This window comes from Leptopilina boulardi, unplaced genomic scaffold (genome assembly GCF_019393585.1).
Source record: "Leptopilina boulardi isolate dan_hultmark-lab unplaced genomic scaffold, ZJU_Lbou_2.1 LbouV2_362, whole genome shotgun sequence".
Classification (NCBI taxonomy): Eukaryota; Metazoa; Arthropoda; class Insecta; order Hymenoptera; family Figitidae; genus Leptopilina; species Leptopilina boulardi.
The window spans coordinates 2,211,625-2,227,783 of record NW_026137932.1 but is presented as its reverse complement, the minus strand read 5'-3'; the positions used below and the strand labels follow the sequence as shown (position 1 = coordinate 2,227,783).

Below are 16,159 nucleotides of genomic sequence, written 5' to 3'. Positions count from 1 at the left end.
CTACTTTGACCCTATTGAACCTATATAATACTCAATTTTTTCGTAATTGCAATTAATTAATTAAAATTTAGTTTAAATCTACTTTCAACCTACATCGAACCTACTATAAACCTACCTTACACCTGTATTGAACCTACATTAGACCTATACTTTGAACCTACATAAAGCTTACAATATTCATAATTTTTATTTTAATTCATAATTTTTTATATTTTCTAAAAAAAAATCACAATTTTGAAATAATGAGAAAAAGTTGCTTAGTTTATTTATTTTTTAAACATAAGATAAAAATCTTTTAATTTGTTCCAAAAAAAAACTTTCTTAAAAATTTAAATTCTCAAAATTTGATTATTTAGGGTCAGTCGGGGTAAATCCGAACGGGGAGTAAATCCGAACGCTAATTATTTCAGCTTAATTAAAATTTTTAAAAATAAGTTCGATATGAGAATTTTTACCTCAGATCCTCTTGAAGAGATTCTAAGTATTATCCCATTTTTTGTTTGTTAATTAGCAACAGCATAAACAAAGATAACAAGTATTGCAAAAAAGATTGAAAATCAAAGATGACACTCTTTCAGTATTTTGTCTCGTATTTGAAGAAAAAGAAGCTAAAAATTCATTTTATTATTTATAATTGTTTGTTATGAATACTAGAACAGAAACTATATTTGATTTTTGCCTTCTGTAAAATTTTATTAATAATATCAGACCGTTCGTATTTACCCAAGAAAATTGGAAAACTGGGGTAAATCCGAACGGTATTTTTAATAATTTTTTTTTACATCAAAGCCACACAAAATTGTTTTTATTTGATTACACTATTATTTTAACATTATAAAAGTACATAGAAAAAAGTTTTTCTTTCTATACGTATCCTCGTTAATAATTAATAAGCAGAAACTTAATCTCTGTTCTCTCGAAGGAGTGTTTCAATTTTTTTGCCAAATGGTTTGTTGAAAAAAGTTTTTCAGGATCTTAATAAAATTTGGTATTCTACGGTTTTTGGGGTCGCTAATTACCAATTTGAAGTCAGTTTTTCAAAATTCAAAATGGCGGACGAGAATTAAAAAATTCATTGGGTTCGCTCGAAAATTGTTACTCGGGGGTTTCAGGGTTAGCAAATTTGATCATTTTTAAAAATAAGTTTTAGGAAAGTCCGCCATTTTGAATTTAAAAATTTTGACTTTTATTTTTGTATTTACATTCAATCACTCCAAAATACATTCTGTACCAAGTTTTGCAAAAATCCGTTATGATTTGATAAAGTTATTGAAGGTTTTAATTGTGTAATGCATTTTAATTTTTAACCTGTTTGATTTTTGTATTTATATATGATGCATTATTACATAATAGGTTTATTATCGTATTTTTTTTGAGTTTTTATATAAGTTTAACAATTGCAATACTTTGAATTTATTTTCCCTAAGATTTTTCTGAAATACAGTGGCGTTCGTATTTACCCCGGTATTTTAGGAAAGTTGCAAAGTATCGAGGTAAATACGAACGCTAAGTTTTCTGCGATTGTAATTTATCAAAAATTTTTGCTACCCCATAAAATTGTTCTATGGAAGTAAAGTAACAACTTCATGCACCAGAATACCGGAAGTATTTTTTTTTTAAAGAAAAAACTTATGTTATTGTTGAAACTTACTAAAAGCGTTCGGATTTACCCCGGTTGACCCTACACAGGAACTATATAGATGAAATGCAATAAAAAATTTACAAGTTATATTACAAAAAACAATTTATTTCACAATATTTGTTTAAAGAAATTTATATTCTTTTTTAAAAAAAATAAATTTAACAAATTACAATAAAATTTAAATCTTACATTTCATTTTAAGGAGAGATAATTTTTTGCAAAATTTGTTGGTATTTTTCATACTATAAAATTTATTATACGTAATTTCGGCTAAAAATACTAAAAAGCTAATGGTAGCTCCAATTATAATAGTTTGGGAAATTAGAACAATACCAGAAGTATCGATTTGATGATCCTCAATATTTTTTTGATGATGTTTAATTTTTTGTAAATTATTGCTTAAAAATTGCAGATATCCAGAAGTTGATAGTCGAATGATTCTAAAAACATAATTAACAAATGATACAATATTTTTTAAACTGAGAAAAATATGCTATTGAATCAACAGCATTTCTGTCAAAGGTTATAAAAATTATTGATTCAAAAGCATATGCTATAAAATTAGTAAAATATTTTATATAGATTCTATAGCATATGCTTTTGAATTAATAATTTTTATACTTTTGGCAGAAATGCTATTGATTCAATAGCATATTTTTCTCAGTGTAGAAAAAATTTTTAGTCAAAGTCTTGAAACATGTTTTGCTTTTTTGGGAAATTTAGATATATGATTACACTGAGAAAAAAAATATTCTTCGATTGAGAGTAGGATTTTTCTAATATTCCAAAATAAAGTATCAGTATAAACTTACTGATAATTGATAATGTCAAGATAAGGATTGCGTTTAGTCAATGCGTATGAAATATATTTAGGTTCTTCTTTAAGTTCAAACCATTTAATTTTACAATACAAAGACGCATTTGTAGATACTATTGTTTCTTTGAGGGTTAGAAATGCAGTTCTGCTGTTACACATCTGAAAAAAAATTTAATTATACTTATTATAAATATTATAAAAATCGGTGCGAAAGAAAATAAAAGCGATTATTATTATTGTTGAATATTTCTAGTAAAGTAAACTCTCGTAGAAATAAAATATTTGTAATTTTGAACGTCGTTTTTGACCTGTGGAAACTAAACTTGTCGAGACAGGAAAACTGCTGCAGATGTGCCAAGAATTTGGCAAATATGGTTTTTATTGCGGTCTAACAGCCCTTTCCAGGTCCTAGGTATGACAGTATGCGTGTTTGTGTGTGAGCAATGATCTTGAGTACCTGATGTGCCTATGATCGGCAGTTGTCTAAGGAACTTTGAAGAGAGTACTGCGTTACTCCGATATTTTCCTCTCTAATAATTTCTAATAAATATACTTTGCTTTAATTTGCCTTTTTGATTTATTTAAATAACCAACAGGTTATGGGCCCAGCACGCTTCCACTGCGCCAGTGTGTAGCATTTTAGAAAACAATACTCTACAAGGTATTGTGTCAGAAAAGAAAAATATAAGTGATATCTTTACAACTCGTGCCTCCGATAGTTTTCGCGTTTCGGTTTATAGTGTTATCGCGCAACATTAACCAATTCTTCAAAATGGAAAACAAGGAGAATTTAGATTTACCGAAATTGGATGGCAAAAATTATCAGTTATGGAAGTTCGGCGTCACATTCGCTTTGCGAGCAAAAGGACTTACGTGTTATATCGACGACACTGAATTAGAGCCGAACAAAGAAACTGAACTTGAGAAATGGAAAAAATGGGAAAAAGCTACATCGCAAGCAGCGGTAATTCTCATTGGCTCAGTGGAAAAGTCATTGTTTCCATATTTAATAAATTGTTCAACACCAAAGCAGATTTGGGATAAACTTGCTACTTTATATGCAGAAAGTAGTGAAGATGCTAAACAAAGTGCATGGCAACAGTTCTACGAATTTCGGATCAAGGACGGAGAATCGATAGCTTTACAAATTGAAAATTTTGAAAGCATATGCAGCAAGCTTTCAGATGTAAATGATAAACCGTCAGATTCAGCAATCGAGTCAAAGATACTAAGCAGTTTGCCACAAAAATTCTCAACTTTTAGGATGGCTTGGGAATGCACTCCTAAAACAGAAAGGAAAAAAGATATTCTTATAGCAAGGCTCATACGAGAGGATAAGCGTCTCTCAGAAACAAATGAGGATGTAACTTCACTTGCTCTTCAAATTCAAGCCTTTAATTTAAAAAACCAATCACAAAAGAATGCTAAATGGAGTAACGCTGAGAAAAAGGAATTTCGAAAAAAGAAAATAGAAAACTTGAAGAAAAGAACAAAGTGTTCAATTTGCAGAGAAAAAGGGCATTGGGCAAAAGAATGTCCAAAGAAAGTGAATAGCGCAAAAAGTGGACAATCAGAATCTAGTGGAAGTCACATCGAAGATTCTTCATTCATAAGTGAAGCAAATGCGTGTTTGAGTAATATGAGTGCGTGTTATTCGGACATGGATTACAGTGAACAAGATTTGTGGTTAGCGGATTCAGGTGCTAGCATGCACATGACATTCAGGAAGGATTTTTTCACTACCCTGAAGCAACTTAGTGAGAATCATTTTGTGAGAATCGCTGACAACAAAGTGTTACCTGTAGCCGGAACAGGTACTGTGACAATTACTGAAAAAGTGAATGGTGTAATTCGAGAGAGAGAAATGAAAAATGTTCTTTATGTGCCTGGTTTGAAGCGAAATCTTTTTTCAATCGGAACTATAAATGATAAAAAATTTTCTTATCACTCGTACGGTCAAAAGTGCGAAATTAGAGATGCTAGCGGACAAGTAGTGTCGTGTGGTATACGTCATGGCAAACTGTTTAGGATGTTGTTTAAAGTTAAAATGCCAATGGAGTGTAATGTCGCGAATAATGAAGTTAAGTTGCAGGAAAATAAGCTTAAACTGTGGCATGAACGATTCGGACATATTAACATTAGTGCGGTTAAAAATACGTGCAAAGTGTTTAACGATAAAAATTTCACGATTGGCAAGGAAGATAATCTGTTTTGTGAACCGTGCGTGTTAGGGAAACAAACGCGTAAGCAACATATCTCGGTCAAGCATGATAGCAGTTTTAAAGCAGGTGAGAAAATACACACTGACATCGGCGGTCCAATTCATATTGAATCTCCGCGTGGAACAAAGTATTTCATACTTTTCAAGGATGAATGTACTAGTTATAGAAAAGCATATTTTTTTAAGACAAAAATCGGAAGCACTTGAAAAATTTAAAGAATTCGAGAATCTGGTGTTTAATCAAACGGGAAACAAAATAAAAGTTCTGCGCTCAGATAATGGAAGAGAATATATCTCTGAAGATTTTTCTAAGTTCACAAAATGTAAAGGGATAATTCATGAATTTTCGTCGCCGTATATTCATGAACAAAACGGTCGAGCCGAACGTGAAATACGTACGATTGTAGAGAGCGCTAGAACAATGTTACTGAGCAGCAACGTCGATAGAAAATTGTGGCCGGAAGCCATAAACACTGCGTGTTACGTGTTAAATCGTGTTATTTTGCGGCATGGTGAAATAAAAACTCCTTTTGAAAAATGGTTCAAGAGAACTCCAGAAATCAAACACTTACGTGTGTTTGGATCAGCAGCCTATGTCAACGTCCCAAAAGAAAAACGAAAGAAGTTGGATCCAAAAAGCAAAAAGGTTATTTTTGTTGGCTACGATGGTGATTCGACAAACTACAGATTGTGGGACAATTCAGCAAGCAAAATATACGTTAGCAGTGATGTTGATTTCAATGAGGACGAAAAAGTAAGGAAGGAAAATAGAAAAGAAAGTACTTTTTGTCCGGAAATTGTTTTCGATACTGACAGGGATGCAGAGCCTGAAGTTCACGAGGAAGCAGAAGATGTTCAACGTGTACAAGATGTTGAAGCACCAAGGGAAGTACCACGTCAAGAGGATGTTCAGCAAGATGTGCCACAAGGCAGGCAACTGCGTGATAGAAGACTGCTTAATCCACCTGATCGCTATGGATTACCCGTTGCATACATTGTCGATAATGTTCCACTTACTTTCAGCGAGGCAATGTCAGGTCCAGATGCAGAAAAGTGGAGAAAAGCAGTGAATGAAGAGATGCAAGCTCTATCCGAGAACAAAACCTGGTCCCTTTCTAACTTACCACCAGGTAGACGAGCGGTTGGATGTAAATGGATTTTTTCCATTAAAACTGATGCCAGTGGTCACAACAGCAGGTATAAAGCAAGACTTGTAGCAAAAGGTTTCACCCAGCGTTATGGTGTAGATTACTTTGAAACTTTTGCCCCTGTTGTTCGGTATGAGTCAATTAGGATTCTGTTGTCAATTGCAAGCAAGGAGGATTATGAGATAGCAAAATTTGATGTCAAAACAGCGTTTTTGTATGGAGAGCTTCTTGAGGATATTTACCTGCAACAACCGGAGGGATTCATCGACGAAGATAATGGAGACTTGGTTTGTAAATTGCACAAAAGTCTTTATGGATTAAAACAGTCCCCCCGCTGTTGGAATGAGAAGTTTGTAAAATTTTTGAAAAATTTCTCCTTTGAAGCCATCTCAAGTGACAAGTGTGTGTTTGTTGGTGCAGTGAACAACATTTCAGTATATTTAGCACTGTATGTTGATGATGGCCTTTTAATTTGTGAGTGTCAAGATGCGATTGATAAAGTGCTAAATTATTTAAAAAGCCATTTTCAAATAACTGTGGGTTGCCCGAATGATTTTGTCGGTATGGAAATTGTACGTAATCGATCAGAGCGTACTTTAAAAATTAGTCAACCTGCTTACATCGAAAAATTGTTAATAAAATTTGGGATGATAAATGCAAAGTCATCTTCTGTTCCTGCAGAACCCGGATTATATTTGACTAAAAGTGATGTGAATGATAAGAATGATTCTTTCCCTTATCGCGAAGCTGTAGGGTCACTTTTGTTTTTATCTCGGGTTTGTCGTCCAGATATTGAATTTGCAGTAAATTACGCGAGTCAATTTTTAAGTTGTTTTAACCATGAGCATTGGCAATCAGTTAAGAAAATACTCAGATATTTAATAGATACGCGTAATTATGGCATTGTTTTCGGAAGCAGTGGGAGTTACGTTAATTTAACAGGTTTCACCGACGCTGATTATGCTGGTTGTTTAGAGACACGGAAATCTAGAAGCGGATTTGTATTTTTGCTCAATAATGGTCCAATTTCTTGGTCCAGTCAGCGTCAAAATGTAGTGTCTTTGTCTACAGCTGAGTCTGAGTATATTGCCTTGGCTCATGGTACAAAAGAAGCTGTTTGGTTAAATCGAATGTTGAGTGATTTGAAAATCATAAATAACCCTGTTCCGATTTTTGTTGATAATCAGTCAGCTATAAAATTGGCTAATAATTCCGAATTTCACAAGCGGTCAAAACATATTGATGTCAGGTATCATTTTGTAAGAGATGTTTTGAATCGAAACGAAATCAACTTATTTTATGTGGCATCGGAAAATCAATTAGCCGATATATTTACAAAACCTTTGTCAAAGCAGCAGTTCTGTTACCTGCGAAGCAGATTGAATGTAACGAAGGAACAAAATTAAGTGGGAGTGTTGAATATTTCTAGTAAAGTAAACTCTCGTAGAAATAAAATATTTGTAATTTTGAACGTCGTTTTTGACCTGTGGAAACTAAACTTGTCGAGACAGGAAAACTGCTGCAGATGTGCCAAGAATTTGGCAAATATGGTTTTTATTGCGGTCTAACAGCCCTTTCCAGGTCCTAGGTATGACAGTATGCGTGTTTGTGTGTGAGCAATGATCTTGAGTACCTGATGTGCCTATGATCGGCAGTTGTCTAAGGAACTTTGAAGAGAGTACTGCGTTACTCCGATATTTTCCTCTCTAATAATTTCTAATAAATATACTTTGCTTTAATTTGCCTTTTTGATTTATTTAAATAACCAACAATTATTTTTTACATATTACCTCTTTAATAGCTTGAAAGTCATTTTCAGGCAATTCATTCTGATGTTTCAAAAATTGTCGTAATTTCAAAAGTACGGTATTATTTTTTGATGCATTCTGTAAATTAAGTTTTGATTTTTGAATTATATCACAATATTTATAATTCTTAAAAAAAATTATTTTTTATTTGATTGTGATTTGAACATTAATCACATTAATGAAGAGAAAAATATATTTTATAAACAATTTTTTATCTCCATTTGATGAAAAATAAAACTTACTTGTATTAAGTGATAGATATATTTGTTTTTTAAAACTACCAATTTGTATGTTCCATCATTTATAAAGCTTTCTAATGACGTAAATGTAGGAACAGGTGATTTTATTGATAGATAATTAATTAAAGATCCTGAATAGATCAACGAAATTATTAATGCTGATACAAAAATTGTAAACCAAGTTAATCTTAACGGAGTCTCGTTTGGAAATTCTGAAAATTGTCAAAATTTTATTAAATTCAAATCTTAAAAGGAAAATGAGAGAATTTAATTTTTACTAACAAGTTTTCAGCCTTGGTAAAAGTTTAGAAGTTAATCGGATTATATATATATATTTTTTTAAAAAAATAAATTCACACCTGCTGTTCCTTGAAGACAAAACATTCTCCAAACATTAAATAAATTATCCGGATATTGATTTTTCCAATTATAAATTTCATTACGATTTATGTATATATTCATTATTGTTAATATCACAGGTACCGTGAGAATAAAGAAAATAATCACGATCCAAATATCATAATGAAACGTCTAAAAAATAAACATCAAAGTTTTAACAATAGAACCATAAATGTATAGTTATTTAAATTCATTCATTTGGTTTACAATGTTCCAACCTTATTTGTTTGTAGTATTATTATTAAATTTATAATCAGTATGTAGTAATTAAATTCAATCTATATCCCAGATAGCACAGAAACTTGCAGCAAGCTTGCTGCAAGTTTCCGTGCTATCTGGGATATTATCAAAATATATAATGCTAGTACCTTAAAGTATTTCAAATATTTTCTTTTAACATTTGTTTCTTGAATGCAAAGAACAAGACGTGATGTACTAATTGGTGTTGCAAAATCTACCAATTTTAATCTACCCACAGTCATTATCATATTTGCAACAGCAATATCAGTTTCGTTGTTCATTAATTTCGCCACTAGACCACCAAACTCATTCCAATTACCGGCAGCTGATTTTATAATTTCTACATTTAATTTTAAATTTATTATCTGTGAGATACTGCCTAATACTTTACTATAAAGTCCATCTAATTTTTTGAAATCTCCAATTATCACTGAATTCTGTAAATTTATAAAATATTTCTTTTTGTTCCTCTGCTATCAAACTTTTTGGAACCTCATAAAAGAGGAGAATTGGAAAGCAAATAGGTAATACATACATTCAGTGAGCTAAGTCGCAAAGAAACACCACCAACATCATTTCTTCTTGAATAAAGAAATTTATTCCTTATCAACATTCTAAATCCATGTGTATTATTCCAAGTAGCCAAATTAAAAACTTGAGTATCATTCTTGTATAACGAATACCATTCTCGAAGAATTATATCATTGTCACATTTTACCAACATTTTTGTATTGAATCTCAAATTTAATGGATTGCCCTTGGGATGCATACAATAGTCATTTAACAGATTCTTTTTTTGCCATGTTGCAAAAATTATAAGCCATGAATTTTCTGATACACATACATTTTTTGTAAAATTTTCCAATTCTTCAACTGATTCATGAGTTGTTAAAAAAACAACGTACAATTGTTGTCGGAGATATTTTTTGTGATAAGAATTTATTTTTAAAAGTTTTTGATAATTTGTTGCCTGCGATGATATGCCATGAGATGAAAGCTCTTTTATAATTTTTGACAATAAATAAATATCTGCAATTTAAATTTAGATACATATAGCTATTTTATATTAAACAATATCCTTATCAAAAATAGTCTTCTCAAAAATCCGGATTTGTATCATCAAGGAAGAATATACTTTGAAGAAACTTTTATAATTTGTTTTTTGTTAAAGAAAGGAATTTTTAATTTAATAATATTATTTATAATGCAATGCTTGAAGTATGATATGGAACATAACATTAGTGAAAGAAGATAAATTTTTCCCTTCTAATTTAATTGATTAAAATTGAATTATTTTCTCCTTATTTTTGGAGTTTATTTCAATTTTACTGTGTTTTTTAAACTGATTTAATCTAAAGGTTCTGCCACCTGGGATTTTCTTCTTGATTTCGATTCTAGATCATAAATACATTATTTTCCAATAAAAACGAAAATCTTCTGTGGTGCCGTTTTTGAAAAAAGTCGATTTAAAAATTAAAAAATAAGAAAAACTCAACTTTTCTGCAAGGAATATTCATTTTAGAAAAAATTTCATCAGATGGAATTTGTAGATATTAAAAAAAGAATTTTTTTTGTTTCTGCCAAATTCATCTACAATTAATAATTTACCAGAAAAACAAAAAAATATATATAATGACAGGTTCATTATGTCCTGCCGCCGTCAGATGGCAGAAGCATGCAGGGAGCACAAAGTCGCAGATGTTCCTTATTTTCGTATTTCAATCGCATTTTTTTATGGATTTGCACAATCTTTCAGATTTAGAAAATTTATAACATAAGGACCCTTGGCATTTTAGCCGATTATGTAAAAGGTGTCCGTGTTTCGAGAGAAAAATATTTTTATCACACATGCTCAAAATATACGAAGTTGAAGTACCAAAGGTTTATCATTTTCACGTTCAGTGCCGTTTTTATAGGGCGATAATTAAATGCCAAAGAATTTCAAAGACAGTTCGACACATTTAAAAAATTATACTTTGAAAAACGAAAATTAGGAAAGTAATATAATAACATCTGCGACTTTGTGCTCCCTGCATTCTTCTGCCATCTGACGGCGGCAGGACGCAATGAACCTGTCATTATATTTTTTTTTTCGTTTTTCTGGTAAATTATTTATTGTAGAGGAAATTGGTAGAAACAAAAAAATTCTTTTTTTAATATCTACAAATTCCATCTGATGAAATTTTTTCTAAAATGAATATTCCTTGTAGAAAAGTTGAGTTTTTCTAATTTTGAATTTTTAAATCGACTTTTTTCAAAAACGGCTCCACAGAAGATTTTCGTTTTTATTGGAAAATGATGTATTTATAAACTAGAATCGAAATCAAGAAGAAAATCCCAGGTGGCAGAAACTTTAGGTTGAATCGGTTTTAAAAAGCACCGTGATTTATTTCCTTACAGAAAATCGAGAAAATAATTCAATTTTAATTAATAAAATTGTTTATTCATATAATCCACTTTAAAATTTTCTTTCTAAGCTTACCTTCTGTTGAGTGATTTTGAACAATAATTACAGAAGATGCATCATATAATAAACGAACTGGAGAAATTAAATTTGCATAAATTTTTTCTTGAGATATTTTCTGCACTTCCAAACTATTCACAACACATATTACTAATAAATATATAAAATAAAGCATTTCTAGGAAAAAAAAGCTTTAGGCGCACTTTTATATTATATTTTTAATGCAACCACTCTCTGTATAAAAACATTTATTAAAACTTTTTTCGAAATAGAATATACATTTTTATTTTATATAATAAAATAATTAGTTTTTTTTTGATCTGATTATTTCAATAATAGAATTAGTTTGTTAATTATTCAATGAGGTTTAATTCATTACGGTACAAATGCAGTTATATTGTAAAAAGCGCATGTCCCTGATATTAGTTTTTTTTCATTGTCAGAAATACGTGAGAACATAATATAGAATATCAGAGCCGATAACAATCAAGATTATGAATATGATTCTAAGTAATTAAATATTTTTGTGGAACACATTTTTTTCGAATGGCTCTAGCATATGCGACATTTACTATTATCAGATGCTTACAGTAATAATTGAATCCCTAATCGATTTTCTAATATTAAAATCAGAAAGCAGTCTATTTCTGATACCTTATTAGGAAATAATGTTTGGAATGGAAAAATTAAGTTTCACATTTTTTTCTCTTGATTGATTGTGATTGTTTTAATAGAAACCTTGTTGTCGTTGAATAATTTAATTTTCTGCAATTTTTTCTCTTTATATTTCTTCTTATAATATGTAATTTCGGCGAAAAATACTAAAAAACTCATGGCGATTCCAATTATAAGGGTTTGAGAAATTAATATAATGCCAGAAAAATCAAATTGATCATCATTAGTTTCATTTTCATAGGGCTTCGTTTTTCGTAATTTATTTCTACTTATGATTTTCAAATATCCAGAAGTTGATAGTTGCACGATTCTAAAAACAATTAAAATGTTTTAATGCAATGTTTTAATTAAAAAAAAATGTAATATATAAAAACACTTACTTATAATTGATAATATCTAAATAAGGATTACGCTTAGTTAATGTGAATGGACTATATTTAGGACCATCTTTAAGTTCGAACCATTTAATTCTACAATATGGAGATACATTTTTTAGAACTAACAGTTCTTTGAGAGTTAAAAATGCAGTTCTATCGTTACACACCTGGAAAAAAAAATTATTTTTAATTCTAGTTTCTACTGAAGTGTAATCTGGCTGTTATTGGTTAATAAATTTTTTTTGAATTATTCGCTGTCAATGAAAATAAAAACTATTACAATTTTTTACATTACCTCATTAATAGCTTGAATGTCAGTTTCAGGCAATTCATTATTTTGTTTCAAAAACATTTTTAATTTAAAAAATTTGTTATTAGTTGCTGATTCATTCTGTAAATTAAATTCAAAATATTTGATCCACCATTTTGAGTTTTTTTAAAACTGTTTTTAAATTCGTAATCATCAAATTCAAGAAACTCTGCGAGTGACCAAATTTAAAGAGAATACAATCAATTTAAAATTAATTGATATATATGTATTAATATTATTGCAAGTATATCAGACAAATGTTTTTTCTATCCTAATTTGAAAAAATAAAACTTACTTTTATTAAATGATGTTCATATTTGTTTTTTAAAACCACCAATTTATATGTACCATCATTTATGAAGTTTTCTAATGACATAAATGATGGGACATACGATGGTCTTGCTATGTAATTAATTAAATATCCTGAATAGACGAACGAAATTATTAATGCTGATGTAAAAATTGTAAACCAAGTTAATCTTAATGGAGTCTCCTTTGGAAATTCTAAAAATGACCATAATTAAATAAAATTTAATGAGAAAATTTTAATACTGTGTATTATCACCATAGCGATATTTTAAATGTATTTTTTAAAATAAATTCACACCTGACGTCCCTTGAAGACAAAACATTCTCCAAACATTAAATAAATTATCCGGATATTGATTCTTCCAATTATAAATTTCATTACGATTTATGTATATATTCATTATTGTTAATATCACAGGTACCGTGAGAATAAAGACAAAAATTACGATCCAAATATCATAATGAAACGTCTAAAAAATAAACACGTGTTTTAACAATAATTGAATACAGCTATATATGTATGACGCTGCACGAGAAAAGGGACCTTAGTCTTTATTAAATTCAAAATATTCAATAGAAACTGATTTTGATTTTACATAACTAAAAATGAACATTTAATCAAGCTAAAACTATCACTAAACATAATCTACAATTTTTTGCCTTCAAGATCCCTTTTCTTATAGAGCATTAATTTCATGTATATTCAATTTTTGATGCCAAAGTCTAAGTGAAATTTAGTTTTGGAAAAATTTAATTAACATATTTAAGCATATTTTTAAAATTAGTATATATTTATAATGGACTTTTAAATATGCAAAATTTATTTACCTTAAAGTAATTCAAGTATTTTTGTTTAACATTTATATCTTGAATGAAAAGAACTAGACTTGTACTAGTTGGAGTTACAAAGTCTATAGAATTTAATCTACCTACAGTCATTATTATATTTCCAACAATAATATCAGTTTCATTGTTAATTAATTTCTTCACTAAACCACCGTACTCATTCCAATTACCTACTACAGCTCTATTTAAAATAGTTACATTTAATTTTAAGTTTATGATCTTCGAAATAGTCAATAAAGTTCTATAATATCCACCTGGTTTTGTGAAATTTTGACTTATCACTCCTGTCTGTAAAATTGTAATAAGAAAATATTTCTTATTTTATTTAGATTCCTTCACTATTTCTAAAACTTTGTTACAAAATGTAATTTTTAAAACTCATAAGTACATTTTTTAAAACCATAAAAAAATTAGTGAAAGTAACCTAATTCTGCAAACATTTTTTTAAGAAAGGAAAGCCCCTCCACAGCACCGAAACTTTCCTAAAGATTTCCTAAAGATTTATTTGAAATGTTCGGAATATTTAATTGCAATGTTTAGTGAAATTGTATAAACATTTAAATAACCCGATTAAATAAATGTTCAGGAAAGTTTCACATTAAACGCATTTATTTAATCGGGACATTTAAATCTTTATACAATTTCACTAAACATTGCAATGAAATATTCCGAACATTTCAAATAAATCTTTAGGTAAGTTTCGATGCTGTGGGGGCCATCTTTTTCTATAAAGAGTAAATAAAAATTGTGTAGGGTCAGCCTGGGTAAATCCGAACGGGGGGTAAATCCGAACGCTAATTATTTCAGCTTAATTAAAATTTTTAAAAATAAGTTCGATATGAGAATTTTTACCTCAGATACTCTTCAAGAGATTCTAAGTATTATCCCATTTTTCGTTTGTTAATTAGCAACAGCATAAACAAAGATAACGAGTATTGCAAAAAAAAGATTGAAAATCAAAGATGACACTCTTTCAGTATTTTGTCTCGTATTTCAAGAAAAAGAAGCTAAAAATTTATTTTATTATTTATAATTGTTTGTTATGAATACTAGAACAGAAACTATTTTTCATTTTTGCCTTCTGTAAAATTTTATTAATAATATCAGACCGTTCGTATTTACCCAGGAAAATTGGAAAACCGGGGTAAATCCGAACGGTATTTTCAATAATTTTTTTTTACATCAGAGCCACACAAAATTGTTTTTATTTCATTACACTATTATTTTAACATTATAAAAGTACATAGAAAAAAGTTTTTCTTTCTTTACGTATCCTCGTTAGTAATTAATAAGCAGAAACTTAATCTCTGTTCTCTCGAAGGAGTGTTTCAATTTTTTTGCCAAATGGTTTGTTGAAAAAAGTTTTTCAGGATCTTAATAAAATTTGGTATTCTACGGTTTTTGGGGTCGCTAATTACCAATTTGAAGTCAGTTTTTCAAAATTCAAAATGGCGGACGAGAATTAAAAAATTCATTGGATTCGCTCGAAAATTGTTACTCGGGGGGTTTCAGGGTTAGCAAATTTGATCATTTTTAAAAATAAGTTTTAGGAAAGTCCGCCATTTTGAATTTAAAAAAATTTGACTTTTATTTTTGTATTTACATTCAATCACTCCAAAATACTTTCTGTACCAAGTTTTGCAAAAATCCGTTATGATTTGATAAAGTTATTGAAGGTTTTAATTGTGTAATGCATTTTAATTTTTAACCTGTTTGATTTTTGTATTTATATATGATGCATTATTACATAATAGGTTTATTATCGTATTTTTTTTGAGTTTTTATATAAGTTTAACAATTGCAATACTTTAAATTTATTTTCCCTAAGATTTTTCTGAAATACAGTGGCGTTCGTATTTACCCCGGTATTTTAGGAAAGTTGCAAAGTATCGAGGTAAATACGAACGCTAAGTTTCCTGCGATTGTAATTTATCAAAAATTTTTTCTACCCCATAAAATTGTTCTATGGAAGTAAAGTAACAACTTCATGCACCAGAATACCGGAAGTATTTTTTTTTTTAAAGAAGAAACTTATGTTATTGTTGAAACTTACTAAAAGCGTTCGGATTTACCCCGGTTGACCCTAATAAAATTGACTAAATTAAATTAAAAATTGAAACTTTAATTTCGTACATTTAATACGATAACTCGCAAAGAAACACCACCGGCATCATTTCTTCTTGAATAAAGAAATTTATCCTTTATTAACATTTTGAATCCATGTGTATTATTCCAAGTAGCCAAATGAAAAACTTGAGTATCATTCATATATAACGAATACCATTCTCGAAGAATTATATCATTATAACATTTTACCAAAATTTTTGTATTGAATCTCAAATTTAATGGATTGCCTTTGGGATGCAAGCAATAGTCATTTAACAAATTCTTTTCTTGCCATGTTGCAAAAATTATAAGCCATGAATTTTCTGATACACATACATTTTTTGTAAAATTTTCCAATTCTTCAACTGATTCATGAGTCGTTAAAAAAACAACGTACAATTGTTGTTGAAGATATTTTTCATTATAATATGAATTTATTTTCGAAAGTTTCTGAAAATCTGTTGCCTGCGATGTTATGCCAAGAGAAGAAAGCTTTTTTATAATTTTCAACTGTGAATAAATGTCTGCAAAAATATGAGATGAAAATAATGTTTTATT

At 29.4% G+C, this 16,159-nt stretch overlaps 1 protein-coding gene across 1 annotated transcript; it reads right to left on the bottom strand.

Moving 5' to 3' along the window:
- Positions 1-7,600: 7,600 nt before the first annotated feature.
- LOC127286763 (uncharacterized) lies at positions 7,601-15,934 on the bottom strand (the record flags this gene model as incomplete). The annotated part of the gene is made up of 8 exons (XM_051313342.1): positions 7,601-7,714; positions 7,879-8,087; positions 8,235-8,406; positions 8,643-8,839; positions 12,689-12,844; positions 12,948-13,119; positions 13,478-13,783; positions 15,629-15,934. Coding segments are annotated over 8 exons (1,632 nt in total), but the record flags the coding sequence as incomplete, so codon positions are not given.
- Between the last annotated feature and the right edge of the window lie 225 nt (positions 15,935-16,159).